Source organism: Camelus ferus, chromosome 1 (genome assembly GCF_009834535.1).
Source record: "Camelus ferus isolate YT-003-E chromosome 1, BCGSAC_Cfer_1.0, whole genome shotgun sequence".
NCBI lineage: Eukaryota > Metazoa > Chordata > Mammalia > Artiodactyla > Camelidae > Camelus > Camelus ferus.
The window spans coordinates 59,536,264-59,563,187 of record NC_045696.1 but is presented as its reverse complement, the minus strand read 5'-3'; the positions used below and the strand labels follow the sequence as shown (position 1 = coordinate 59,563,187).

Genomic DNA, 26,924 nt, shown 5'->3' with positions numbered 1-26,924 from the left:
CCACCTGCCCTCAGAGAAGCACAGTTCAGGAGCAGAGAGCCCAGCTCTAGCCCTGCACTGTGGGCCAAGCCCCAGACAGTATGGAAGTGGCAGTAAGAGGTGTGAGGGAGACAGGAGAGACACAGAAAGGAGAGCTCAATGAAGAATGGGGCCACCTGCACACTTTCCTCAAACAGGGCCACATTCAGAGATTTGGTCTAAGACAGAGGGGACACCATATATCCACCAAGAACTGTTCACCACAGACTGTCGACCAAGACCCAGGGCCCTCTGAGACCTCAGGACCCCTCTTTCAACGAGGGAACAACATGTTCTTTGTATTTCCTTTCCTTAGAAGATTGACTCACCCATTGGAGCATTTCCTTGGAGCAGAGATGCTATGGGAGATCAAAGTCTCCCTGCATACGGCCTCCAAGGGAAAGGGCAGAAAACGAACAGCTCGAGATTGGACCATGAGGCAGGGAAAGGTCATGAGGTTCAGGCTCACATCCCATCATTCACCTCGCTATTTGGAGTTCTTGAATGTTCCTAATATTCGCAGGCCAAGAAGTGTCTTCCATGACCACAGACTCTACCCAGAATCCTCACAGCCACGAAAACCTCGGCAAGAATCATAAGCAATTCAGTACAAAACCACCCTCAACACGACAAAGGAGAAATTAAGCAATGGAGTTATGTGAATGGAAACACAATAAATAGGAGTGAGCTGGCCAGGAGGCGGGGTCTGGCAGGCCATGAAAACCTTCACAGAATCCCAAAAAAGGTAGATCCCAAAGTCACCGTAGACCCCGAGGGCTCTCTGGAAGGGCTTGGCATGAACTGGGGCAACACTGTTTGCTGGCAGCAGGGGTTTCCTGTTCCCTCTGGGTAGAAGGGTGTGTAAGATAAGTGGTCAGAGCACTGTTTGTACAAAGCATCATGCTGTTTCCATTTCCATTTCCAAAATTGACTTTTGACCCCAAAGTCTCACTGATCTACACTTATATAAACATCAGAATGAGGCTCATTAAATCACTAGCTTTAGCTTTAGAATGTGGAAAGTTTCCTCAGCTAATCCTGCTGCACATGGGAATCTGGCCCTCAAACAGTGTCAGCAGTTTGTGGTGTGAAGAGTTCAGTTAAACTCAAAGACTGGTCAGCACATTCTCTCTCGTGGGAAACACCCGGTATGGGGCAATATCATCAGTCTTTTCTGTATCTTTAGCTCCTCTTTTCTGAGCATGTTCCAGACATGATCTCATCCACTGTCACTATATCCCTCCAAAAATAATGATGATAATTTACATCTGCTCTGCGCTCTTGACTTAAAGTGCTTTTAAGTACATTATCTCATTTAATGCCTACTTCAACTATGATGGAATAAACAGTTTCTTGTTTTGTAGATGTAGAAAGGAGGTTTGGTGAGGTTAGGTGATCTGCACATACAGCTGGAATAGCTCTGGGCCTCCTACCCAGGTGTTCCAATCCCTTATCCTTCCTTCTCACTGGACCTTGTTGCTTCTCACAAGAAAAAAAGGAGGAAGAATTTATAACTCTCATTTTGTTGATGATGAGACTATAGCTCTAACTATTGAAATGGTCTTCATGTGAGGCATAGGGTAAGGAAGGAGAGAATCTAGGAAATTACCATGTCAAGGTCATCTGGTACCAAACCATCTGGCCACCTGAAGCCATGGTGGACTGCAATTCCTTGTGTGTGTGTGGGGGGTGGCGGTAAATCTAAAACCTCAAACTTTTCTAACACTATAAATTCGTAAAACTTTAATTGGTGTGACAGCTACAGCAGGTGGGTCAGACCCAAGCTTTGCATCCAAATAACCCTCTCTTCTTTATCTGTATTTTTTTAAGTAAATGAGACTGATCTTGTGAACTCTCAAGACACTAAAAAGTCCATAATATTAGGCAGAGTCCAAGCCTCATGAAGAAGAAAACTGAAAGATGTCTATCACATGGATTTGGCACTCCCTTTCTAGCCTTACTCACTGCCCCCTTCTCTCAAAATTATTTTCAAATTCTAGGCATGTGATGGACTAAAGTCCACCAGAGTTATTTCAGTCCATAATTGGCACTGCTGGAGCTCAGATATATTGTACAAAATAGCCCACAGTGTGAAACACCATGGAGCTATGTAATTACAGCTGACGTTGCCAATATTTAATGCTGTCGGCTCCTAGAATGTACTAGGACAGCTGTACTAGTCTCTACTGAGACCCAGAGGGCAGTGTGCTGGGCTGGCTGGGCATTTGCCTTATGTATCCCCAAACCAATGAAGGCACCTCTCTTGATGAGGCTTGGATGTCACCTGGCACCACAGGAGGCCACAAGAGCTCAGCTCTCTGTGCCCCAAACTTGGCTGCCTTTCCAGGTGGAGTAACTCAGAGGTAAGGCTTTGTTCCTGTCAGAACTTGGCAGTGGGCTTTTCTCCTGTTCAAAATTTATTCCAAACAAAATTGGTTCATAAAAATGCCTCCAGTTGCTCATTGGCAGAGAAAAAACACACATAACTGCTTGGTGGGCTGTTCATGTTGGTGATGGATGTCTGATTTTTGGTTTTCATAGTATATACACTGAAGCCCTTTCACTCTTAGGTGCTGGTTGCTGACTTTCACCACCTATCCCAGAGGCACCTCCACCCACAAGTCCTCAAAATCCCCTTACCCTTCAACCCAGACATTGTTGATCTTCCCATCACCATGAATGCCACATCAAGCGAGTGCTTGCCTCATGGAGCTCTTAGGGGTCCTGGAAAGCAATGCCCACCCAAAATCACACTTGGATCAGAGCCAACTGCTGCACCTTGGACCCTGACTAGAGCCCCTATTTCAGGAAGGGATGTCCCAAGAGAAGATGGGACAGACATGAAGGAAAAAGAAGAGGAAGGAGAGAAGGAAGAAGGGGAGGAAAGAGGGTACAAAGGGACTTTTTTGAAGCACTCCCATCCACCCACCACCACCACCACATCCATCACCATCTATGCACCCTACTTCAGCCAGTTTTAGGGGCTCAGAAGGCCCTCACAGCCCTCTAATATACATGCACCTACAACAAGAAGTGAGCGGCTTGGGAGGGTGCTTGTAAATTGCCATTCTCTGAAGCTTTCTCTTGGGAAAAGATTCGAATGCCTGGCTGAAATCCAGTCCTCTGTTTTCAATACTTAATCTCCATCTCCTTATCCATTTCTAACTCCACCTGCTTTTAATAGTCTATAATTATAAATTACCAGAATCTGGGAAAGAGTAAGAAGTCTTAACATTAAAGACTTCACCAGCAAAAACATAAAACAAAGCAAAACCCAAAACCACTGTACATGTGTATCTATTACTATGACTATACCATTAAGTGAGAAAAGCTGGTGACCAACATACATACACATATAAATAGAGAAATATCTGGAAGAAGAAACACCAAAGTATTAGCAACTGTTAAGACAGCTGGACAACCGAGTTGGGTGGATTATTTTTGTTCCTTTTTGCTCATCTGCACTTCTATATCAAAAATGTGTAGTTTTGTATTTAGAAATTTAAAAAATAATAAAATAGACACTTCGTTTGGAAAAAAATCAAAATGAGAATTTAATAAGTTCAGTTTTTCCTGTTACTCTGTGTACATATGTGCTAGAAGCATGAGCTTTGGGGTCAGACTGCCTGGCTTCAAAGCCTATTTCCTGCACTTGAATGTTCCTCTCTAGGCCTGATTTTTCATCTGGAAATTGAGGGTAATATTAAAACATACTCCACAGAGATGTCTCCAGGATTAAATGAGATATTTCTTCTAAAGGTATATATTCAATAAATGGCAGTTATTATTATTACTTATTCATATATTTTTATTGCATAGGCTTAAAACTTCACAAATACTTTTCAAAATATATTTATCCAGGAGAAATGTTTTCACTGTGGAATTTGCACACATCTTTCACGTGCCCCCTCTTAGTTTTAGCTTAGACAGTGCTAGCTTCCAAAAGCCCACAGTGTCAGAAATGAAAGGAGGCAAGAGAAAGGAAGTCAATTTGGGCAGGTTGACCTGTGTCGAAATTAATTATTGAAAGGCATGGTAATACATGGTTTTCTTTCTGAATCAATACCGGGCAGACGAGAAAGCTTTCTTCTGGAACAGCTTTCCTTGTTCCCTTTCTAAAACATGTCAGTGCTCTCTAAGATTCAGCAATTTTGTATTCTTCCCATTGGTGTGTTTTGTCACTGTGCAAGGTTAATATGTTGTTACCTTGTGAAACTAGTTGTCACACACTTGGTACCTCTCTAAAGAGGCACCATGTGTCAGAGCAAGCTTTGGAAGGAAGAGTACTCTCAGTTGGTGCCCAGACTCTCTCTCCTTCCTTCTTTTCTGAGATCCTATGGCAGGCTCATCTCCAATCCCATTAAAGAAATCAAATGGAATCACACATCCTACCAATAGACTGGTTCTCCATATCAGGTCCCAGTGGCAGCTAATCCAGCCCTGCTCTGGTGCCCACATTTGATAATTAGACTTTTGTCTTGTTCCTAAGAGCCAGCTCTTCCTTACCTGGTGCCCCAGCAATTGACTGCAAATGCTACACTCTTCTTCACTTTACCTGATTTGTAGCCCAGTGACTGGAGCCTGCTATCTGTTAACAGCCTTCCCAATGCAAACTGCCCATCCTCCTCCTTGGGTCTCTGAGTACATTGGCTCCTGGATGACCAGTGTTGGGTACCCACTACCTACCACCCCGAGGCAGGATGTGCCATTACTCTATTGCCTTTCCTTGGTTCCGACTGGTCAAATTGGATGGCCATCTCTTCCATATGCTTAACCCAAGGGCCAAGCTTATCTGTACTTGTAGCTGATCTTTCCCCTTGGCACCTGGCCCATCTCGAAGGACAAGCCTACTCTTTCCAACCTAGTTAGGCAGACCATACCCAGCTGAGTCTTGAGAGATGACAGCATGGTACTTGATAACTTATCCTGAAAGGGAGTGAGGCTTAGATATATCCACTACCACCACGACCACGGTCCCCACTGCTGCCACAGAGGCTACCATTTATCAAGCATCTCTTATGAACCAATTTCTCTATTAGGCACATTCCAAGTGTTATTTCTAACCCCTACATCACTCTTCAGGGGAGGTGTCACCACCCCCATTTTAGAGAGGACACTGAGGCTCAGGGCAATTAAGTGATTGCCACAAAGCCAATAAAAGAACAGACTGACTGCAAATGCTACATTTTTCTTCACTATATCGTATGTCCAAATAGATGGGAAATTAGAACTGAGAGGGATGGCTCAAACAGGCTTGTAGAGCTATCAAGGGGGATGTGTTTTGGAGACAAGGAGGCTTCATTAATGATAGCCTGACCTTAGCAAAAGGTAAAAAGAAAGAGACAAAATAATCTCCTGGGCTGGTTCAAGTGTAGCCCACCACCTTGAGCTAGAAAATGGAAACGAAGCTCCAGGCCAGACCGATTAACTGTCAAGTTAACTGCTGAACTGGCCAAGCTCTAACAGTCAGCAGAGCCAGCTGGGTACATATGTTTCAGATAAGGCAAAGGACAGGTAAAGAAAGGTGACAGGCAGTCACAGGATTCCCAGAGTCCTGACGTCACAAAGAAATTTTAGATGAAGATGTCTTAGAGGGTCATGAAGGTGACCCTGGAGTCCAAGGGAAATCTTAGACACAGGAGGGAAAGAGTGCCACTCAGCGGTCGTATGATCACAGTGCTAACACATGGCTGTCTGAAGGACCACCCAGAGCCATGCATAGAAGAGAATTAGGAACTGGTTCTGGGGTAGAACTGAGGCCCCTGCCTGGCCTGATCCCAGAGACATCCAAAGTTTCTGTGAATCAAGAGACTCTACAACATGGAAGGTGGTTGACAGCCTGGGCGCTGGAGCTAGACTCCTGGGGTTTGAATCCCAGTTCCACCATTTACTAGCTCTGCCAACCTGAGCTAATTATTTCACCTCTTTGCCTTAGATTCCTTATCTGTAAATGGGAATATCAGTACCTAACTCATGGGATGTTATGAGAATGAAGTGAAGAGTGTCTGGTACATAGAAAGTACTCAGTAAGTGTTACTGTTCTTATCATTACTGCTGTTGTTAGGGTCTCCTCAACAGGGAGAAGGAAAAAATGTCTATCAACAAACATGACAGACTGAACAAAAAATATGACTAGGTGAGTTGTCTTGGACACAAAATCAATATACTGAACATAAAATCAGTATACTTATTTGGTCTGATTTACCTTTTGTTTTGTTGTTGCCTTTAAGGTCCCTTTGAAAAGGGCCAGTTTTATTCACCTCTAATCTTATTCACCTCTCTAAGGGAGAACTTTTGAAAGGTAAAAAGAACTTCACCACATTTCAGCCAAAAGAGGGAGAGAGTTAGAGCCTCCTGAGCAGTCAGGCATAGTGTGATGCTAACTATCCCAGTCAGAAAATCATGGAAACTTAGCAGGGCTGGTGACATGGACAGAGTACTAAGGATTACCATGCCCTCTTGTCAAAATTGGTTTCCCATGGAACCAATTTATAGGAAATAATTTCATCTGAAATAATCTGTTAGGCTTTTTTTTTTCTTCAATTAAAAGAATACAGAATAGTCCAAATAACTCACTCAAAATTTGACTCCAAAGATGCTTCTTGCCAAGTGTGGGATTCTGGACTGGGGCTGTCCACGCTGACTCTTGCTCAGTGTAATCCTACTAGTTCTATCAGGATGGCTACCAATTAGGTCCTGGGTTTTATGTTTCTGAGGCCTGTATTTTTTAATGAATATTCATTCAATCCACCTCTCTTCCATTTATCATTCTTAGAGTTGCAAAGGACCTCAGACATCACCTGGCTTGATATCCACCCAACAAAGGAATCCCCTCTATACCATTCATTCCTTTATTTTTCAAGTGCCAATTACATGTTAGGCTCACTGTACCAGGCATTGGGATAAAAAGGCTAATAAGATAAAATTTCTGCTCTAAGGAAGGTCACAGCTGGGGAGTGAGGTCAGCATAAAATTGATTATGACACTGTGTGATAACTTCCATGACAGGGATGTGACCAGAAAAAGTGGTAATATTTGAGATGAGTGTTCAAAGAGGAACAGAAGTTGGTCAGGAGTAGTCAAAGTTAAAGATGTAGGAAGGATTAAAAAGGAGACAGCATTGACACTTGAGATCATGACATATTTAGGTAAAATCTGGGACAGGAGGAATACAGAGTGGGGCTGAAAAGGAAAACCAGAGAAGGCAATAGCCAGCTCATAAAAGGTTCATAATATCAAGAATTTGAACTTTATTCCAATGGGAAGACACCTATGAGTTCTATAACAAACAGAGTAGCAGGATGAGATGTGCATTTTAGGAAAACCACTCTGGTAGCAGTGTGGGCACAGAGTAAAGGAGACCATGACTAGAGTCAAGGAAAACAGGAGGATATTGAAAGCAAGAGATAATGAGACTCCTATCTAGGGCAGAGGCAATGAAAATGGAAGGAGAGGGACTTATTAATACATAGAAACAGTAATCTTTGCAAAAGACTCATGAAAGGTGAGAGCAAGGGAGGAATCAAGAATGACTCCCAAGTTGCTGGCTTGAGCAGCTGGGTGGTTGGTACCCTTCACTTACACAATACAGGAGGAAAAGGACACCTGAAAGGGGTAGGAGATGGTCAAATAAATTTTGGACACATTGGGTTTGAAAACCCTCTGAAAAATCAAAGTGGAAGAGTCTAGAAAGCCAGTGGGTTTTCGAATGGGAAGCACAGGGGTGAGATCAGAGATGAGACATGGATTTGGGAGCCATCAGAGTAGGCAGTGGCAGTTGAGGTCATGAAAGAGTATAAAATCATGCAGGCAGCATAAAGTGAGAAGAGAAGGTCTGAGGAAAAAAATCCTGGGGAAAAGGGAGACAACTCTAAGAAGGACCAGTCAGAAATACATTAAGGAAACCAAGAGAGCAAAGTGTCATAGAAGGCTGACAAAAGGTCAGATGCTTCAGAAAGACCAATGAATATCTGAAAAATGTCCTTTGGATTTAACAAACAAAAAGAGACTTTGGTAAGATTAACCTCAGCTGGTCAGAGAGAACAGAAACTCAACAGAAGCTCAAGTCGAAGGGCATCTAGGAGGTGAGGAAGTGGAGATGCATGTGTAAAATGTTCTCTCAAACACCTGGGCTGTCAAGGGAAGGAAGAACAGAGGAAAGTAGGGTCCAGAAAAGGTACTCTTGGTTTCTTTTTGTTTGCTTGCTTGTTTGTTTCTAAGATGGGAAAAATCTGAGAATGTTTATATCCTAAGGACAAAAGTATTGCCTCTACTCGAAAACCTCCAGTGATAAGCACACTACATCAGGAGACATTTCATTCTGGTTTTGGACAGCTCATAAAAAAGCAACTGTGGGTTAGAAATGATACCTGAATTAAGCCAAAATTAGCTTCACTGTACCTTCTACCCTATCTCTTTTACAGGAAGCCTTCAACTACCAAACTCAACCCCTGCCTTCCATAAAAAATTATTTACTCAAAACTGGTCATAGCCAGTTACTTTAACTTCACTCTCCTGGCAGCATTCCAACAATCACAGCCTAGTTTGTCAATATCCTTTTGAAAATGTATTTTCAGAGCATAGCTGAGCCCCATGGAAACTAAATGAGCTGAAATCTCTAAGTCTCTTTCTTCAGGGGCTACAGAGTTTCTTGCAGATCTGCTCAATTCTCTTTGCTTGCAGACTGTCAGCACATTGATCTTGGACTTTCCAGCCTCTAGAACTATGAGAAATAAATTTCTGTTGTTTACAAGCCACACATTCTAGGGCATTTTATCATAGCCATAGCTGAACAGACTAAGCCATACTAAATGTTTAATTGTTTCAATTCCTAATTTAAATTTAGGCTTTTCTCTGCTTTCCTAAATAAATGTATACAATTCAAAAGAAAAAGAAGAAAATGTATTTTCAGGAATTAGGCACAATATTCCATATGCAATCTAAACAGTCAGCATACAAAGAAATTCTTATTTCTCCAGCTTAGAGGTTATATTTTAATTTGTATCATTACTCAAAAGCCTTTAAAACTCTTCTTTGCTCTAAGAGCAATGTCTAAATCCTTCCATGTAAAGGTTAAGGTTCTTGAGAGTCTGGATATAACCCATACTCTTTTGAGCTTTCCTATAAGGCTTCACTCTCTACATTGTAGAACCCTTTGCTCTCATCAACTTATTGATGTTTTATTTACAGCGTCACAATTTTTAAGAGATGCCAGGAAATCTGAGGACTCTCATAACCACTGCAGTTTTCCTTGAGCCAGAATTGAAATCATATCAGAATAGCATTTCCCATATCCTCTATCTGATGGAGCAGACTACAGTCCTCTCCAGTAACCATCATGGCTTCTTTTTGCTCTCCTTTAATCTCTAATATTTCTCCATATTGTTTACTACTCCCAGTTTTGTAGATCTCATATAGATGAGAGCCTTTCTGATATACCCTCAACTCTCCTATTAAACGAGTCCTTTAAACAGAAAATCTTCGATTGTCATTTTTTATTTATGAGCTCACTACCCTAAAGTCTCAGGAATATTTATTATCTTTATCTTCTTGTGTTAAAGTTTAAGGACCTTACTTGTTACACATGCCTTTGGTTGATATATAGATAAGGGAGGCTATAAATATTGCTTGCAATCTGTATTCTTGATTTTTTTTTTTAACCTAAGTTGACCTCAGGGCATTTCCTTCAGAAGATGCTTCTTTCTGTGTCACCTGTGTGGTGCCTCACACATCTGGTTTTGGCTTTACTGGGATAATTTTCTCCTTTGACTTTAAAATTCACTTAAATCCTTCTAGACAGACCAACAAGGTTTTCTGCCAAAGCACATCCTTCCCAACCTTTACAAGATGCACTCTACCCCTTGCCAGAAGCCCATCATCCTGGCTTCGTAGGATATAGTCCAGAAAACTTTTAAAAACACCATCTACACAGGCAGCCACTTGTTTCTCAGCCTCCCTTCTCTTCCATAGTCACTCCCATCACACGGAACAAGAGATAAAAAACACCACCTGTGCTTTTGAATCTTTCAGTTTGCTACCCAGAACTTGAAAGTCATTAGGAATGCAGTCACAGTTTCTTCTGAGCATGCCATTTGTTCCACTCAGGAAGCAGCAAAAGTGGGGGAACCATTCAGAGTCTTGATAAGAAGTTTTTGGCAGGCTCTCTGTATCTTGGATATTGGCTCTGATCCCCTCTCAATTTTCCACATCAAGTGTACACAAAGTGACCTTCAAAACCCTTGTTTGGGAATTATCCACCATATAAAACATCTTTCTTCTTCCTGACAGTGGTCCCAAGAGCTCACGCCAGCAACTTCTCTCCAGAGCTCTGTGGAAGGAATGTCCTGAGTCCACCCCAACAGGAAGAGTGCCAGGCAAGATCCAAAGGGTAATTGTCCCTCATTTCTCTGCCATTTCACATTCTTCCACTTGCCCGCTTCATGACATTAATTTATCTGCATTTTCCTGGCTTTCTTCCTCACTCCTTTTTTTCCATCCTGCCTAAGAACCTCTCATCTTCTCTAAGAAACTAGAGTGCAAAAAAGTATCTATTTAAGGTCTCCCACCTTCTCCTTCTGCTTGCATTTGCAGCTGCTATAACTGGTCACCATCTCAGGTGTGAAAAGAAAGACAGGACTTACTCCAAAGGTCACTACACCACCGCCAGGCAGGCATGTTTCCTGGATCACTAAATGAACTAAGGGTTTACCTTGGTTTCACTAGATGTGCTCCTTGAAAACGAAAAGAGTAAAGACTATGCCTCCTCTCTTACTGTGGACTTAGAGAGTTTGAATATGTTTGCTGTATGTTTTTCCACTGGATTGTGAGTTCCTCAAGACAGAACTGTGCATCTCTTTAATTTTCCATGGTGCCCACCGAAGACTTGACAGGCCATGGAAACTGAGTGCAACTGTCACTCTGTGGGCACACGCTCCCCATCTCCAGGGATTATCCCGTTCCACCTTCCTTTAGTACTCTGGTAGGTTAGCGGATTACACCTTGAGCATCTTTGCAGGGCAAGGTCACCGATAGGTCCACTGAAATGTTTTCCTTCCATTCTTGCCTATTTTGACTCCAAGACTCAGGATGATTTAAAAAAAAAATGTATTCTATTCAAGTTTGAGAAAAAAGCGAGGGTCAGATAGAGAAATAACTAACCAGAGATTATTGAATGGACTACTTAATGATGCCTGTATTTTTGTATTTCTTTAAATCTTTTTTTAAATGGTCTGTTCTTTCAAAAATGTTACACTAATGCTTAGCTGCTTAAATGTGACTTGGTGCTTTGAGATTTTAAATAATATATATTTGAATGTAAATGCTTGCTAATTTTTGACTAAACTAGCTTACAGAGAGTCTGGCGTTTCAGATAATGAGGTTATAAAGCAGACCGCTAACACAGCAGGCACAGCTGCTATCTAAACCGCAGGCCCCTGATTACTTTCCTGCTGAGTCGTGGCAAGGATCTCAGGACAAAAGGGCAGTACCACTGCCCAGTCTACCTCCCGGGCAGATATGGACACATCCATGCCCTGACAGCTACACTCTTATGGGCAGCAACTCCATCCCTAAACTTGTTTATACTCCCAGTGATACCTAACATGCAACACACACATACAAAATACATGTATATATACAAATGGTCAATAGGCACACACACAAAATGCTCAATATCGCTAATTATCAGAGACATGCAAATCGAAACTACAATGAGGTATCGCCTCACACCAGTCAGAATGGCCATCACTAAAAAGTTCACAAACGATAAATGCTGGAGAGGGTGTCGAGACAAAGGAACCCTCCTACACTGTTGGTGGGGATGTAAACTGGTGCAGCCATTATAGTGGACAGTATGGAGATTTCTTAAGAAACTTAAAAAAAAAAAAACTAAAAATAGACTTACCATATGATCCAGCAATCCCACTCTTGGGCATATATCCAGAGGAGTCTCTAATTCGAAAAGACACGTGCATCCCAGTGCTCATAGCAGTACTATTTATAATAGCCAAGACAATGGAAGCAACCTAAATGTCCAATGACAGATGGACAGATGACTAGATAAAGAAGGGGGGGGGGTGTGTGTGTGTGTGTGTGTGTAATGGAATATTACTTAGCCATAAAAAAGAATAAAATAATGCCATTTGCAGTAACATAGATGGACATGGAGATTGTCATACTAAGTGAAGTAAGCCAGAAAGAGAAAGAAAAATACCACATGATATCACTTGTATGTGGAATCTAAAAAAAAAAAACACAAATGATCTTATTTATAAAACAGAAACAGACTCACAAACAAAGGGAACAAGCTGATGGTTACCAGAAGGAAAAAAGGTAGGGGGTAAGAAGTGATAAATTAGGAATTCAGGAGTTACAGACACTAAATACTATATATAAAATAGACCACGAGGTCCTACTGTACAGCACAGGGAACTATATTCAATACCTTGTAATAGCTCATAATGAAAAAGAATATGAAAAGGCATACATATGTATAACTGAATCACTATGCTACACACCAGAAACTAACACATTATAAACTGACTATACTTCAATAAAAAGTAAATAAAAACAAACAAACAAAAAAATAAAGCACATGTATGAATATTTAAATATATATATGTAATAAGTGAGTTTTTTTTTTTTAATTGAATTTACTCTATGGCCTGAGTCATTGATCAGTTTATAGGTAACTTGAGTCAAGTATCTCTCCAGACCAGGAAGAGTTCCCACTGGCCCCCAGCTCTTCTATTTGAGCAGGGACAATCTCAGCGGCTTAGACTAGAAAGCCCTGTAGAGACAGACCCTTGGTGCATCCCCTGGCCCTGGCCCCTCACCATCTGCCCGTCAGGCTCTCATGAGTGAGGCTCCTTTCCTCACTCTGCTCCGCTTCTATGCAGACTATTCAAAGAGTGCCATCTGCAGGATGAAGGGAGTACTCATAAATACTAAATTCATTCCCTTCAAATGGTAGTTGAAGAATTTTTTTAAAACATGTTCAAGAACTAATCAACACAAAACTGATGTTAAAGTTTAATAACAGGTGATGAACTGCTACATTCAGCTTTCACAGATATCATTTGTATTTATTTTCATGACTGCCTTAAATGTCTTTACCCCAAAGGGTAACCAATGGTGAGAATCACAGGTGTCCCACTGTCCCTAGAACAGAGAAGCGCTTGTCCAGGGGCTTTATGCTGCCCCTTGACCTCTCCCCAGGGGCAGGCATTTCTCTGTTTTTCCCTGCAGAAGGGCAAATTTCCAGGAGCTGCTACCAATGAAACAGCTCTCTTCGTGCTTTGATTCATAACAATTTTTTAAATCTGAAAGCACAGAATGGGAGCTTAGAATTCCCTTGTCTCATCAGTCTCAGGTCAAAGAATCATAAAATCATGAAGCTGGCAGAGGCTCCTTCACTGAATCATGACCCTCTGTCGCGCTGCTGACAGGCGACCCCCACCCAGCCTCCTACTTCTCACTGTGTGTGATGCCCTTCCTGACTATATCTCATACCTAGCAGCCCACAACAACCAGGAACAAGTTCCAATACTTTCACTTTGTGCCACTGATCTCTGCCCAACTCAAGAATGATCCACTTCCTGATGAAACTCACTGCTCTCCTCCCCATGGTTCTCACCTAACTGAGAACAGAAGCAAGAGAGAGAGCACCCTTTCCTGCCCGATCGCCCCCTCTCTCACCACCTGAGCGTGATGGTCACCTTGCACAGAGCAAAGCAGGGCTGAGGCAGGTGGCTACTCACAGTCAGAGTTGGTTTTCCTATGTGGACTCCCAGTTCTAGGATGCTAGGCAGCTCCACTGCCCACTCCCTTCCCTAGCCTGGGGACAAGGGAACAAGACAGGATTAATTTCCCGACTACAAGCCCCATCTCTAGAGGCCTATGTCCAGGGCAATGCAGTGACCACATAGCCCCTCACTCAGGTGCTACATTTGTGGCCTGCATCTGCTGCTGCCCTTTTCAGAGGAAACCCAATCCTAAAAGCATGAGCCTTTTGGAAGGTAGAACCCTCTCTCCTCTCTCATAAAGACACAGTCTTGTCAGAAAGCAGAGGCGGGGGAAGCGGATTTTATCAAGAGATTACTCACTGGCGGGACCAGGGAAAAGGAATGCGTGTGAAATGGGATGGCCACAGCACCACCCCCTGCCCCGTTCTTGCTCTTTGCTCCCACTTTCCATGAGGAAACTGGCACTCAGAAATGAACTTTACACCCCATTCCTACACCTCAGTAAGGAGGGACAGCATGGAGTCAGGCTGAGAACATGAGTCTGGAGACAGACCTGGGTCGAAACCCTAGCAGAGCCACCAGGTGACGTGGGTGCTGAAGAACTTTCCGAGCCTTCGTGTTCTCTTCTACAAAATGAGGGTAATACTGTCTATCACTCAGGATTGGTGGGAGACAAAACACATAACAGACCCATAAGCTCTCAAAAATGCGTCCGTCCTTTCTTCAATGTGAATTTAAGTTAATGTGTCTCCAGTGCTAAATGAAAGGCATTGTCCCACATGAAGGGCATATCAGGCACCAGTTAGAAGGTGGAGGAGTAACTGGGAGCAACGGGGTTGAAGTTGGGGTGGCCATGACACTTGCTCAGTTGTAACAATACACAAAAATGGCAGCCCCCTCATGGGCCTTCAGCCAAGGTTGGCATTGCCTATGAGGCTACAACAGGAAGAGAGCAAGGAGTGGGCTGGATCAGGGCTGTGGGTGGCTCTGGGGATGTCCTTCCCAAGTGAAGAGAGCTGAGCCACGGGACAGCCAAAAGGCAGGGGAGCCAAAGATACGGGATGGCTCTATAACAACAGGTTATCCCAGGTACCACAGTGTCCAGTCTCAGCAGGCAGGGAGTCCGGATGGCCCTCTCCCACCCCTTGTCCTCTAACAGACTGGACAGGCACCAGAATGCCTGGTCACCCAGATATTTTGGGTCTGTGCTACATCCTGTCCACCAAAGGCACACTGAGCCTGGGTCTGCATTATGTTGGCAAAGTCCAGCTCATTCTGCAGAAGGCCCTTGTGTGGTTATAAGCTTGGCCTTTTGCTCTTATGGTGGTAGTCGTGAAATATATTTAAAAGAAAACTTTTTAAGTTCAGTGGTGTTATTAAGATTCACGCTGTTGTGCAACCATTGCTCCCATCCATCTCCAGAACTCTCTATCTTGCAAAAATGAAACTGCACCCATTAAATAATAACTCCCCATTCCTTCCTCCCCTTCCACCAAGCACCTGGCAACCACCATTCTACTTTCTGTCTCCATGAACTTGACTATTTCAGGCACTTTATATAAGTGGACTCATAGGATATTTGTCCTTTAGTGACTGACATTTCACATAGCATTATCTTCAAGGTTCATCCATGTTGTATCATGTCATATTTCCTTTCTTTTAAAGACTGAATAATATCCCACTATCTGCATACACCATTTTTGGTTTATCTATTCATCTGTTGATGAATACTTCGGTTGCTTCCACCTTTTGGCTATTGTGAAAAATGCTGCCTGATCAAGGGTATACAAATACCTCTGCACATTCTGTTAATTCTTTTGGGTATGTACTGAATCATGTGGTAATTCTATGTTTACCTTTTTGAGGAGCTGCCATCCTGTTTTTCACAGTGGCTGCACCATCTTACATTCCCACCAACAGCACACAAAGGTTCCCTGTGAGGCTTTCTTTATTCTGTAAGTTGGGTCTAATCCACCCGCCTCCCCAGGTTCAGGTCACTGCTGACACAGCCCTTCTGGCTCTTGTCAGCATCACTTGTGGCTCCCCTGGAGATGGGATGTGTTCCCACTACACCCCGTCCTCCAGCAGGTTCCTTCCTTGGCAGGCCCTCTCCTTTCACACCCACAGCTCACATCCGTCTGGCGCTGGTCACCTTCCTGGGTGAGGTTTGGGGCTCTGGACAGCGCCCAGCATGACACCACACTGAGGACTGCCCATGTAATGGGACCAGAGCCAGCCCTGGCTAATGCTGTGATGTGGCAAACCTAAGCTCTGTCAGACTCCCTACTCCAGCAGCAGCCACCTCTCTGTTCCACACTGATGCCCTTCCAGGTTCCCCTCCTCTGCCTTCTTAAGAGTTTGATTTCCTACTACAACTGATCACACCTGACAAAATAACTGGACAGCAGTATTTCATCTTGAAAATGAAGATTTGCAGGATCCATTTGGAAAACTCCTTGAGAGGAATATAAGGGAGTTCGGATAAAATTTGGAGGGTAGAGGCTTAGGACAGAAACCCTCCTGTAACACTCCATCATTAAGACAAATGGTTAAGTTCTCACACAGCATCTTTGTGAAAATTAGAAAACGGTGCCCTTTTTAGATCAGGTATGCAGCTCAGCTAAAAGGTAAACATTGTGCAAATGACAGACCACATATTTTGCCAGTGACATAAAGGCACACTCTCTGGGCACATTCAGCCTTGTGGGTGCATTGCTTGGTGAACAGGTTCCATTTTCCTCCAGGTCCTGGAAGGTACACAGCTTTGCAAGTGGAGCTCATGTTAATTTTCAGTTCCCACTTGCCTGCAGCGATAACCATAAGCAGTAACTTTGGCCTGTTGATGGTTCTAATAACAGCATCTCTCCTGCCATCACCACCTTGTGGGCAAGGTATTGACAAAGCATGCTGGCAGGAAGATTTTCTTTGAAGACCATAAACTGAGGGTTTACTTAACACTCACCTGGCGATCCAAGAGCAGACAAGAGTCTCCTTGCATCAGGTAGGAAGGCAGTCCAATAGCCATGGGCTATCCAACCAACACGTCCACCAAACACCAAAGCCATAACCCTGGTCTCCCATACCCGGCTCCACACACACGTGCGCACAGCACACAGCCATCTACAGCATCTCACCTGAGCCACCTCTTCAAAGTCATCATGCCTCTTCTGCAGGGCCCGGGCTCGATGCAGAGACTTCCCGACCCCTGTGTGTTTGCTGAGAAAGGCTTCGCCATGGTTTTCAATCCAGTCTAACACCTGGCCAGAGAGGGAAGACAGAAACAATGACTTCTTGGCAGAAGGAAAGACAAGTGACAATATGTGTGACCGCTAGGCTCCTCAAGTCCCCAACACAGTCAGAAAGCAGCAGTCAGGTGGAAATGCCCAATCCACAGCAGATACAGGGGATTTCATTACTGTCACTGGCAATATAACAATCTCACCCTTAACAACATTCAGCTTATCTTCTTTGATGTCCAGAATCTCCCCTAATTACTTTTTCAGTTTTCTCAGCCTTAATTAGCCCATTATTTTAAACAAGCTACACAGACCATCAGGCACAGTTCAACCCCCTCACTACCTTTGTTCCAACCATGTAAGGTCAGACACATTTCCAGGAAATTAGGCAGTATCAGGTCAGGGCAGTTCCTTGGCCCTCCTTCCACCATAAAAATGCTCATAGCAGGGGGAAACCAGTACTGGGGGTCCTGCCTCCTTGTGCTCCTGGGACACTCTTCCTAATCTTGGAAAGAAAGTCCAGAGTAGTCAGTCTCCCCTGGAGCTATGCTCAAGACAGTTGATCCTCAAGACAACTGCCCTCTCTGTCTCCTTTCCACCTCCTTCCTATCAACATCAACCAACCAGATAAGTAAGGTCTTTAGTAGCTATGATTTTCCTGGGTAGCAGTAGAGTTCTCTTTGTTCTCCAGACTTAAAATCTAGTGATCTGGTCATAAGACATTTTGACATTTGGAGTTGAGAGAAGCTGTCAAATTGGTCACTGGAGCAGTGGAGAGATGAGTGAGGAGATGTTGAAGAGGGGAGAAAATATGTGGTCCTGGAGGGCACTTGACAGGGGAATTGGAAACCCTAGGGTAAAAGCCTTGAACTGTAGGGAGGATCAAAGTATTTAGTCCATTGTGCATTTGCCCACACAACCTAACAAAATGTATGCCTCCCGGGCAGAAGGGAAGCGGTTCATCTGGGCTCTGAGGAGCTGGCACTCAATAAATCAGATGGCCACAATTAAATCAGAATTACAGTACAGACACACCTGTTGCAGATCCTGCCAAAACTCAACTAAGCCCACTCTGCTCCTACTGTACTAAACTTCAACGAAACATTTGATGAATGAGGTACTAGTTTGCTCAGATTTTGGAAGGACCTTTGGGAAAATAATTTAGATGAACTAGCCCTGTTTCAAAGAATGCTTTAATCCATTCCTTTGTTTCTTCTATGGATTGCCCTGTGGCAAGCAGACAGATCAAATCATTCCATGGACGGTAGGCACAGGAGTTCTGGTTCTACAGAATCTAGCCTTTGGCTTCACTTCCTCTGACATTTGAAATAAATTAATGCCTGCAACTGTGCAAAGTATGGACGCTCTCAAAGTCTTCAGTGGCAGTATCATAAAGTCATACCAAGATGGTATTAATTAGAGAAATACATATGTGTGTGTGTGTGTGTGTGTTGTGTGTGTATACACATATATACAAAACGAGGTTTAACAAACATGCACAGTACAAAGCCAGGTCAGGTAATTGTCTATTAAAGTGAAGGGAAAAAAAGGCTTTTGTAAAAAATTACTTTATATAAACATTAGTGTAAAGATTTCAAATACTTTATTAACAGGGATTTACTATATAACACAGGGAACTATATTCAATATCTTCTAATAATCTATAATGGAAAATAATCTGAAAAATACATATATATAGCTGAATCATTTTGCTATACACCCAAAACTAACACAATATTGTAAATCAACTATATTTCAATTTAAAAAAGATTTGAGACACTTTATATAACAAATTCTGGCCATTTAAAAAATATTCTGGAGGTACATCTGTAAAAAGAAATTGCAGTAGAAAATGAAATGAATTTTTACCTTTTGCAAACAATGAAAGGCAACACTGAAAGGAACTTTAAATATTGCTTTCTTTGAAGGAAGAAGAGCCAACTTTTCTCTTGAATTACTTATGGTGAAATTTCAATAACAAAAAAATCAGGAGAATGCATTTGTACTTAATTTGCCACATTGTGACCCCACAATTCTGTACTATAAAGGGGATGGCAAGTGTCAGGGTGCAAGGTCAAAGGTAAAACTAGTCACAAACTTTCCCATGCATTGTGTACTGTGGATAGTGTCGTTTTATCATTTTCATGCATACTTTAACTTTTATTAATTCCTTTTTTGAGAATGAACTGAAGCTTGGAGATAATTTTTAAAACAAAAGAGCTGTCTTGGATCCTTTCATGAGTGCTTTGAAATTTATGCAATATTTTCAGATTATGATTGTTTTTTTTTTTTATTTTGTTTTGAGCAGTTAAATGTGACTTGCTTGTCTGGCACTTTATTCATGAATTTTATTTTATTCCATTTCATTTTTATCTCTAGCTTTAATAAATATTCTAAATAATATTCTAAAGCAAATTGGTTAAAGAGAAACGTTTCTCATCCACTAGCTCACAAATGGTTAGCTTTTATACTCCCTGAGGGTGATTCACAACTTCTAAACTTTTTTTTAAAAAGCAGTTTATTTCTTTTTAAAGTCATTTTGCTTTCTTCAAAATGTCCATTTGTTTTCAGTTAGTGACACTTAGTTTACTTAATTAGCTCTACCTTTACAACTTAAAAATTGATTTATTTCATATTTAAGAGAATTTTACTTAGTTTAAACATTACTTTGACTGCCCTGTGATGTTATATGGCCTCCATTTAGTCCATCTTCTGCTATTAGACCTGGATCTTGGTGACAAAATTACTTTAGCAATACATTGAGACTGAAAAAGTACCTGAGGACAGATAAACATAATCAATGTATGATGACTTCTGGCAATCTTGTTTCACATAGTTCATTCAGAGCCAGCATAGCTCTCTTGACCCTTGATGTCTCTGAACCCTGGGAGTACAATCCAGCTTCCTACATGGACTGCACGGCAGAGAAATGACACCATCAGTGCCTGACAATTACATGACACACCGTAAATTAATGTGCAGCATTTAAGTCTAGTGAGTCTCAGAATCTGAACATCACTGGTTGAAGAATAAATTGAGTTTCCTGCCTTACCCTGGACCCTACCAAAGTCTAAGCACCCATCGAGGTACCCCTTATTAGCTGCCTCCTACTTAATTGATCTCATCCACAAGATCTTATTAAAAATACTCAGTTATCAGTTATAGTCAGGATAGTCCAGGATGATGGTTACTCATACCTATTTATGGCTCTGAATTAGTATTCAAGTTTCCAACAATAGGAGGTGTTTTCCTTTTTTTTTGTCTGAGGGGTCTTCAGGATGCAGAGGAGCACATGTGGGATATGACTATCCACATATTCAAGCAGGTGTTAGTCTCACTGCAGCCTAGCGCCAGGCACTAGGACAGCCCGAGGTGCAAGACTGAACAAGGCAGGTGCAGTCCTGACTCCAGGAGCGCAGGCTCGGTGGGTAATGAGCACTAGACACGAAATCACACAGTTCATCAATAACTGCAAGGGTGACAAGTGCCAACAGAAGAGAATTTCAGTATGAAGAAGTGAGGTTTAGCCGAGGTCTGAGAGAGACGAGAACTTAACTAAGCTTGGAATTAAAAAGACCAGCCTGGCTTGGGTAGGCTTAAGTAGGAAACGCGCCCAGAGAGGGCAGGCACCAGGTGGCGCTCAAGCCTGGTGTGCGGAGTCCGATTCCAGCGTTCAGCCTCCAAGCCACTGAAGGGCTGAAAGGAGAAGGACATCACTAGATCTGCATTTAAAAATTATTGCTCTGACTGCTTTGCAGAGAATCAGTTGGAGGAAGGCAAGCACGGAGGTGGGGAACAGGAGGTTCTGGCAGAAATCCTGACAAGAGGCGATGGTGGCTCAGGTGAGGCCAGTGGCAGTGTCTGCGGAGAGATTAGCAGACAGAATGGGCAGGATTTGGTGACTGGGCATGGGGTGAGGAAGAGGCAGGGAGAAGACTGACCCCCTAGGGGTTAGGCTTGAATAACTGCGTGGAAGAGGAACTTGTCACTGGTGCAGAGGCAAGTGAGTTACAAGGGACAGCACAAAAATTAAGACTTTTTCTTAAGTTTTCTTTCCATTTTCATACTCACACTCTGGTTTTAATAAATGACAGGTGTGCCTCTGAACCTGAGTAGGAAGTAGCACCCAATGATAGTTGTCAATCTGATTCTGGCAAGATGTACCTTTAATTTCAAAGAAATAATTTTATACACTAAGGTTTAAAAGTAAAGTAGAAATTGTTCATAGAGCTGGGTTCTACAATAAAAAGAAATTAGGGACAAGAAATCTACCCCAAAAACACAAATTTAGGCTTACATGGAATTAATCCACGCATTCTTGAAGGGGCATTTCACTGGGATGTTTTCGAGGGACCCCTTAACCTGAAACACAAAGTCCTCTGTGACTAGCCTCATCCCCCCAACCCCACCTCCCACCCCATGAGTTCCTGGCCCACACCTAGACACCCCAAAAGCTGTTTCTCACCTCCTGAAGTTTGCTCTTGCTATTTTTAACTTTACTTGAAATGTCCTTATCTTTCTTCCCTCTAAATAACTTCCTAGGCTCCTTCTTACTCAGCCTTTAAGCACCATCTCAAAATCTCTAGTTTTGGAAAGCCTTTTCTCTTTAACAACCCACTCAAGCTAGAGGGGTGTCACTCTTCTCGGTTCTGTTCAAACCACAATTAGTGCCCACAGGCTGATCTCTCACGAGACTCTGACCTCCTTGTGATTCCTGGACACAGCCTGGTCTTCAGCACAGAGTGGACTGAACTCAACTCAAACTCATCCCCCAATACACGACTTTGGGGTGAAGGTCTTCAGCTCTGTACGCCCACTGTAACTCTTTCTCATTACTTCTTTTTCTGTGTGTCCACCCTCTCCGCTGCCTCACTTGGCAGGAGATTAGCTCCTGAAGAAGTATGGGGTTTCCACTATTGTATTCCACCCTTTCACCCCTCATTGCCCCCAGCATCACCATCAGCACTGAACACACACGAGTTACTCAATGAACGTATATAGCCGTCAATTGTCAAGTGCAAATATGGCTGGCCTACTGTCTTGCTCTACCAGCAAGAGGCCTACTCTTTGCTCTGTCACTGGGAACAGCAGCCCTGGTCAGCCTGGGACTCCTCGCCACTATAGCAGGCAGGCAGTCTTGTAAACAACTTGTAAAGCACTTCCTCCTTTCTCATGCCCCAACTTTTCAACCAGAATTAGTCCTTTCCCAGAGCAGCCTTTTCCAAGAGAGACACTCACATCCTGAACCGGATTTGGGAGCCAATCTAACAGCCATTATGCATAATTCCCTAATCACCCCCTTTCTTCCTCATCTAATTGTGTTTATTCCAACCAGCATACAATCAAGACAGAGCACTTTTCAAGAGAGGAGACAGTCCTTTCTAGCTGCTGGGGAGAAAAGATTTTTTGAAGAGAACTACTGATATTTTCTGAACAGCGGCCATGAATGCAAACAAGTTAATGGGAGAAAATCAAAGGCCTAGCTGATTTCTGTCCTGGGACTCTGATTTTTTTGGATTCTTCTAACATGATAGAATCTCAGTATTGGGCAAGACCTCAAGGATCACCCAGCCCAGTGCAGGAGGCCCCTGCACTTAGAGGCAACCACCTTTAGAACAAAGTTTTAAGTTGGTGTCTAAGCTCTATTTACATATAAAAGTGTTTTAGGCTCTTAAAGCATCATTGAAATGTGGCACCACTGTGATCATTCTAAGTTAAAGACACCATAACTTACAGAGGAAGTGGGTTCTCATCCCAGCTCTGCCCCTAACCAGTTGTGGCCCAGCTAGGCCTGTGCTTTCTCCTCTGGACCTCACTGCCAAATGATAATGTCAGATAAGACCATCTCCGTACACCCCCTTCCAAAGAAAATATTTCATGATTTTATTACATTGAGGGTAAGGCAGCTCAGCTCCCCTCCTCAGAAGAGGCTACTGTCTGTGGAGGGTCTGCACTTTGTCTAGCACTAGGTCAGGGAACCCACCCATCATCTCATTTATGCTACCTCACCATAGCCCTGGGATGGTGAGAGTCATTATCCCCATGTCTGGATGAAGAAAATGAGTCTCAGAGAGGTTAATTAACTTGCCTGAGCTCACACAGCTACCAAATAGTGGAGTTAGTATTCAATCCCAAGTAGTTCTGGCAACAGTGCTACTGTCTGATTCCCAGACCCTATTCGAGTTTTGCCATCTGTCCCGACACTGACTTTTAGAGCAAAAGGATGCAGTCCAGAGGCACATGTCATGTTCAGCTGTCCCTTTATTCTGGAAGAGTTCTTCAGGCTTCCCTTGTCTTTCCTGCCTTTGACACTTTTAACAGTTACAGACCTATTACTTTGTAAAATGTCCCTCAGTTTAGGTTTGTCTGATATTTTTTCATGATTAGAATCAGAAATATAGAAATGATTCTTGTTCTTTCCACTGCATTCTATCTGGTGGGATATAGTTTCAATTTGTTCCATTACTGGTGATGTTAACATTGATCACTTGGTCAAGGTAGTGTCTTCCAGATTTTTTTCTAGAAAAGTCACTCTTATTCCTTTGTAATGAATAAGTATATGGAGGTGGCAGTCTGAGACCATGGAGGTGGTAGATGCCTGATGTGCCATAAAGGACTTTGTACCACGCTGCTGATAGTGCCACCAGCAAGCAGACAACCCTCGGGTGTCAGTCCCCTTTGGGGATTATTACCCTTGACTGAAGAAAGTAGCTTTGCCCAAGGCCCCTTCTTACATTGACCAGTGATGGACCCCAGCATACCAAGGCCCAGACCTCATTCCACAACCTGGGACCTTCTTCAGAACACCCAGTAGGGCTGACTAAGGATTCCCTTGAGATGACATTGTAGCTCAATGTCACCCTCTGTCTAATCTTGCTTCTTCCCTTCCCTTCCTCAGGGGTTGATTCCAAGACCATCTTCTAATAAACTTCCTCTGGGTAAGTTTACCTTACCCTATGTGGACACCCCCTCACCCTGCTTGGACTCCGATCCTCTAGGCTGGGCTTCCCTCTGTGCATGGATGCCCTCCTACCTCTGCCCAGGCTGTGACACTGCACACCACAGCCCCCACTCCTCACAGATGGCCTCCTTGACCTGCTCAGTGTCTGCACCTATGCGGGGCCACCATCCTCTATAGGTGTTCTATTCACCTTGCTTGGGCTTCGACACCCTGCATAAGGACTTGCATAAGCCTTTGACACCAGACTTCCCCTGCATAAGGACTCTCACTTCACTCCACTCGGGACCATCCTTCCTTGAGGACCCCCAGTGCTGGGCTGCCCTCCCACCAAAGCCATCCTCAGCCCACTTGGGCTCTGACCTCCCTGGGCCACTGCAGCCCTCCTACCCTGTAGAGATACCTACCTCGCTCAGCCCCACTTAAGAGGGAGAGCCTTCCCTTTCTGGAAACATTTTTTCATTAAACAAAATGGAGATGTTTTGCAAACAGATGTCCTCGGACACCATCCTCCCTGGGAATTCCCCCAGCTCACTGATCTCCACCGTCATCTTCTTTTCTGAATCCTTATCTTCCCAGCCTCCAAATTTTGCAATGTCTGAGGGCTCAGTTCTGGACCTCTTCTCACTCTTCTCTTACTCCGTGCACGATCTCACCCCGTTCCATGGCTTAAAATATCATCTATGTGCTGGTAATTTCCATATTCACAGTTCCAGCCTTCATTTCTCTCCTGAGATAGAGACTCCTGTTCCCAACTGCCTACTCTTCCTCTCCAACTTGGTATATAATGGGCATCTCAAACATACCTAAAACGAACTCTTTATTCCCTTCTGCCCCTACTCCCCGCCTTTCCTGGTTTTCCTTGTCTCAAAGACACCACAGTTCACCCAACTGCTCAGCCGCAAGCCTGAGAGTCTGCATTATTTGCTCTTTCCTGTGCACTGATTTCCGCCACAACCACCTAGTCCAAGCCACCATCTGTCCCTACTCAGCCCACCAGCCCTCCAAGTGGTCTTTCTCCTTTTAGTCTTGACACCCATCCACATGGTAGCCAGATCTTTAAACATAACATTTCTTTAAACATAGATCAAATCATGACACTCCTCTTATCAAAACTCTGCAATTGTTTCCCACCACACTTAAAAAATTCAAATTCTCTCCATAGCTTTTAAGGCCTGATTTGATCTGGACCCAGTCCATTCCTTCAAACTTCTTACCCTCTTTCCCTCCTCTCTATTCACCTGGTACTCGGGCCATTCTCCTGCTTTCATGAATGCACCTAGCTTGCCCTGGTCCCAAGGACTTTGTAGGCCTCATTTCACATGCTTGGAACCTCTACTTAAACACACCCCATGGCCTATTCATTCAGCTCTCTGCTCGGATGTCACTGGCTCTCACTCTAGGGCCTCGACATGTTGGTTTGTTTGTGGCAGTGTTTTCTCTCTACCTCCTGAATGTAAGCTCCCAGTGGGCAGGGGCTTTGTTTGGTATGTCGCTGTGTCTCAAAGAGCACCTGCTGAATAAACGAGTCAATGAACTCAACCAATCTGATTTGAGAACTTCCTTAAGGGCAAAAACCGTTCAAAGAAATGGAGATATTTTATAAGTAGTTGTGAAATCAGAATCCCAACTCTCTGATCCCCTCCTCTGGCTCTCTTTGATCAGTTGTCTTATTTGAAATATGTTATTAAGTCTGTGTCATAATTTGATCCATGATAAAACAGGCGAGACGCTTTATTATTTGAAGTAAGCTAAAGGAGTGCTCCCCCTCACCCCCGCCCCAGCCCTGGCCTCCCTACTCTGGAGAAAGCCGTTATTTTCAGGTCCCTGAAGGGGAGTTTACATGCCATCAGGTGTCAACAACACACTGTGTTCTGTTAAAGGCTCAAGTACACACAATGTGTGAGAGCACCCAGGACAGTCCATCACATCAGTATTTCTGTCTCCTTGCTCAGCACGCTGAGCATTAGTTCTGAAGGGGGAAATCTCATCCTCTGCTCCCCATTGGCTGTGACCAGAAAGCCTGCAGGCGCCACTTGAAAGGCCCAATTACCCACAATTCATTTTCTATCCACTCTTTGAAACAAGCATGATCAAAATAAATGTCTTGCTATGGCAGGAAAAGCCATCAGTCTTCTGAGAGGGCTCAGCTGAAAGTCATTTGCAGGTGTACAGACCCTCCTCCCCTGAGAACCATGGTCCTTCCTCCTGACGGATGTGATGCTGAGTGGAAGCCAGCTAAGAGACCGCACCCCCACTCCCAGTTAGTCCACACCTGTCCCTTCCCAACAGGCTAAGCTGAGTAGAACACGTCCTTGTCCTTGGCACCTCCCTGAGAGAATCTCCTAACCCTGGTGCCTTTGATTCTTGTTGTGGTGTCACCACACTTCTCATCACTAAGGACTGAACCTCTCAAGTCAGTGCTTCTCAAACTTCAGAATGCTTCAGAATAATCACCTGGGGTTCTTTTTAAAATATAAGCACCATCTTACCCACAGATTCTGAATCGAAAAGTGTGGAATAAGGCCAGACAATCTGTTTTTAACAAGCCCCTACTCTGACCAGATGATTTTAATGCCAGGGGCCTGAAATGGAGTCTCCCTAAAACCGAGTTCCCCGCCAAGTTTATGATTAACCTCTCTATCCAAAACTGTATTCCTGTTCTTGTCCTGCCCCTGTTCCCATCAGGACTGAAGAGCTTCAAAGAAAAGAGGGGCCTGACAATGAGCAGGCCCCTGCATGGCCTTCCAGGGCCCCTCCATGTCCCCTGTTCTTGTTTGGCCTTCCCTGAATTCCAAAAAGCAGATTCAAGCAGTTAATGATTAGAACAATGGAGTCAGAGGACTCTTAGTTCTTCCCGAAAGGATACAGATAACAATCTGACGCATCTTTGAGTTGCTCTGAAGAAACTAAGACCCCCACTGCCAACCTCACCAACCTAGCACAGGACGGTGACTACATGCTGACCAC

At 43.5% G+C, this 26,924-nt stretch overlaps 1 protein-coding gene across 20 annotated transcripts in view; it reads right to left on the bottom strand.

Annotated features, from left to right (window-relative positions):
* Positions 1-26,924, bottom strand: part of KALRN (kalirin RhoGEF kinase) — a 616,045-nt gene that overhangs the window by 314,398 nt on the left and 274,723 nt on the right. For all 20 annotated transcript variants that reach the window (XM_032480687.1, XM_032480702.1, XM_032480718.1 and 17 more), the window contains exon 10: positions 16,895-17,017. In XM_032480687.1, coding sequence (XP_032336578.1) covers positions 16,895-17,017 — 123 coding nt within the window. The remainder of the gene's footprint in view (positions 1-16,894; positions 17,018-26,924) is intronic.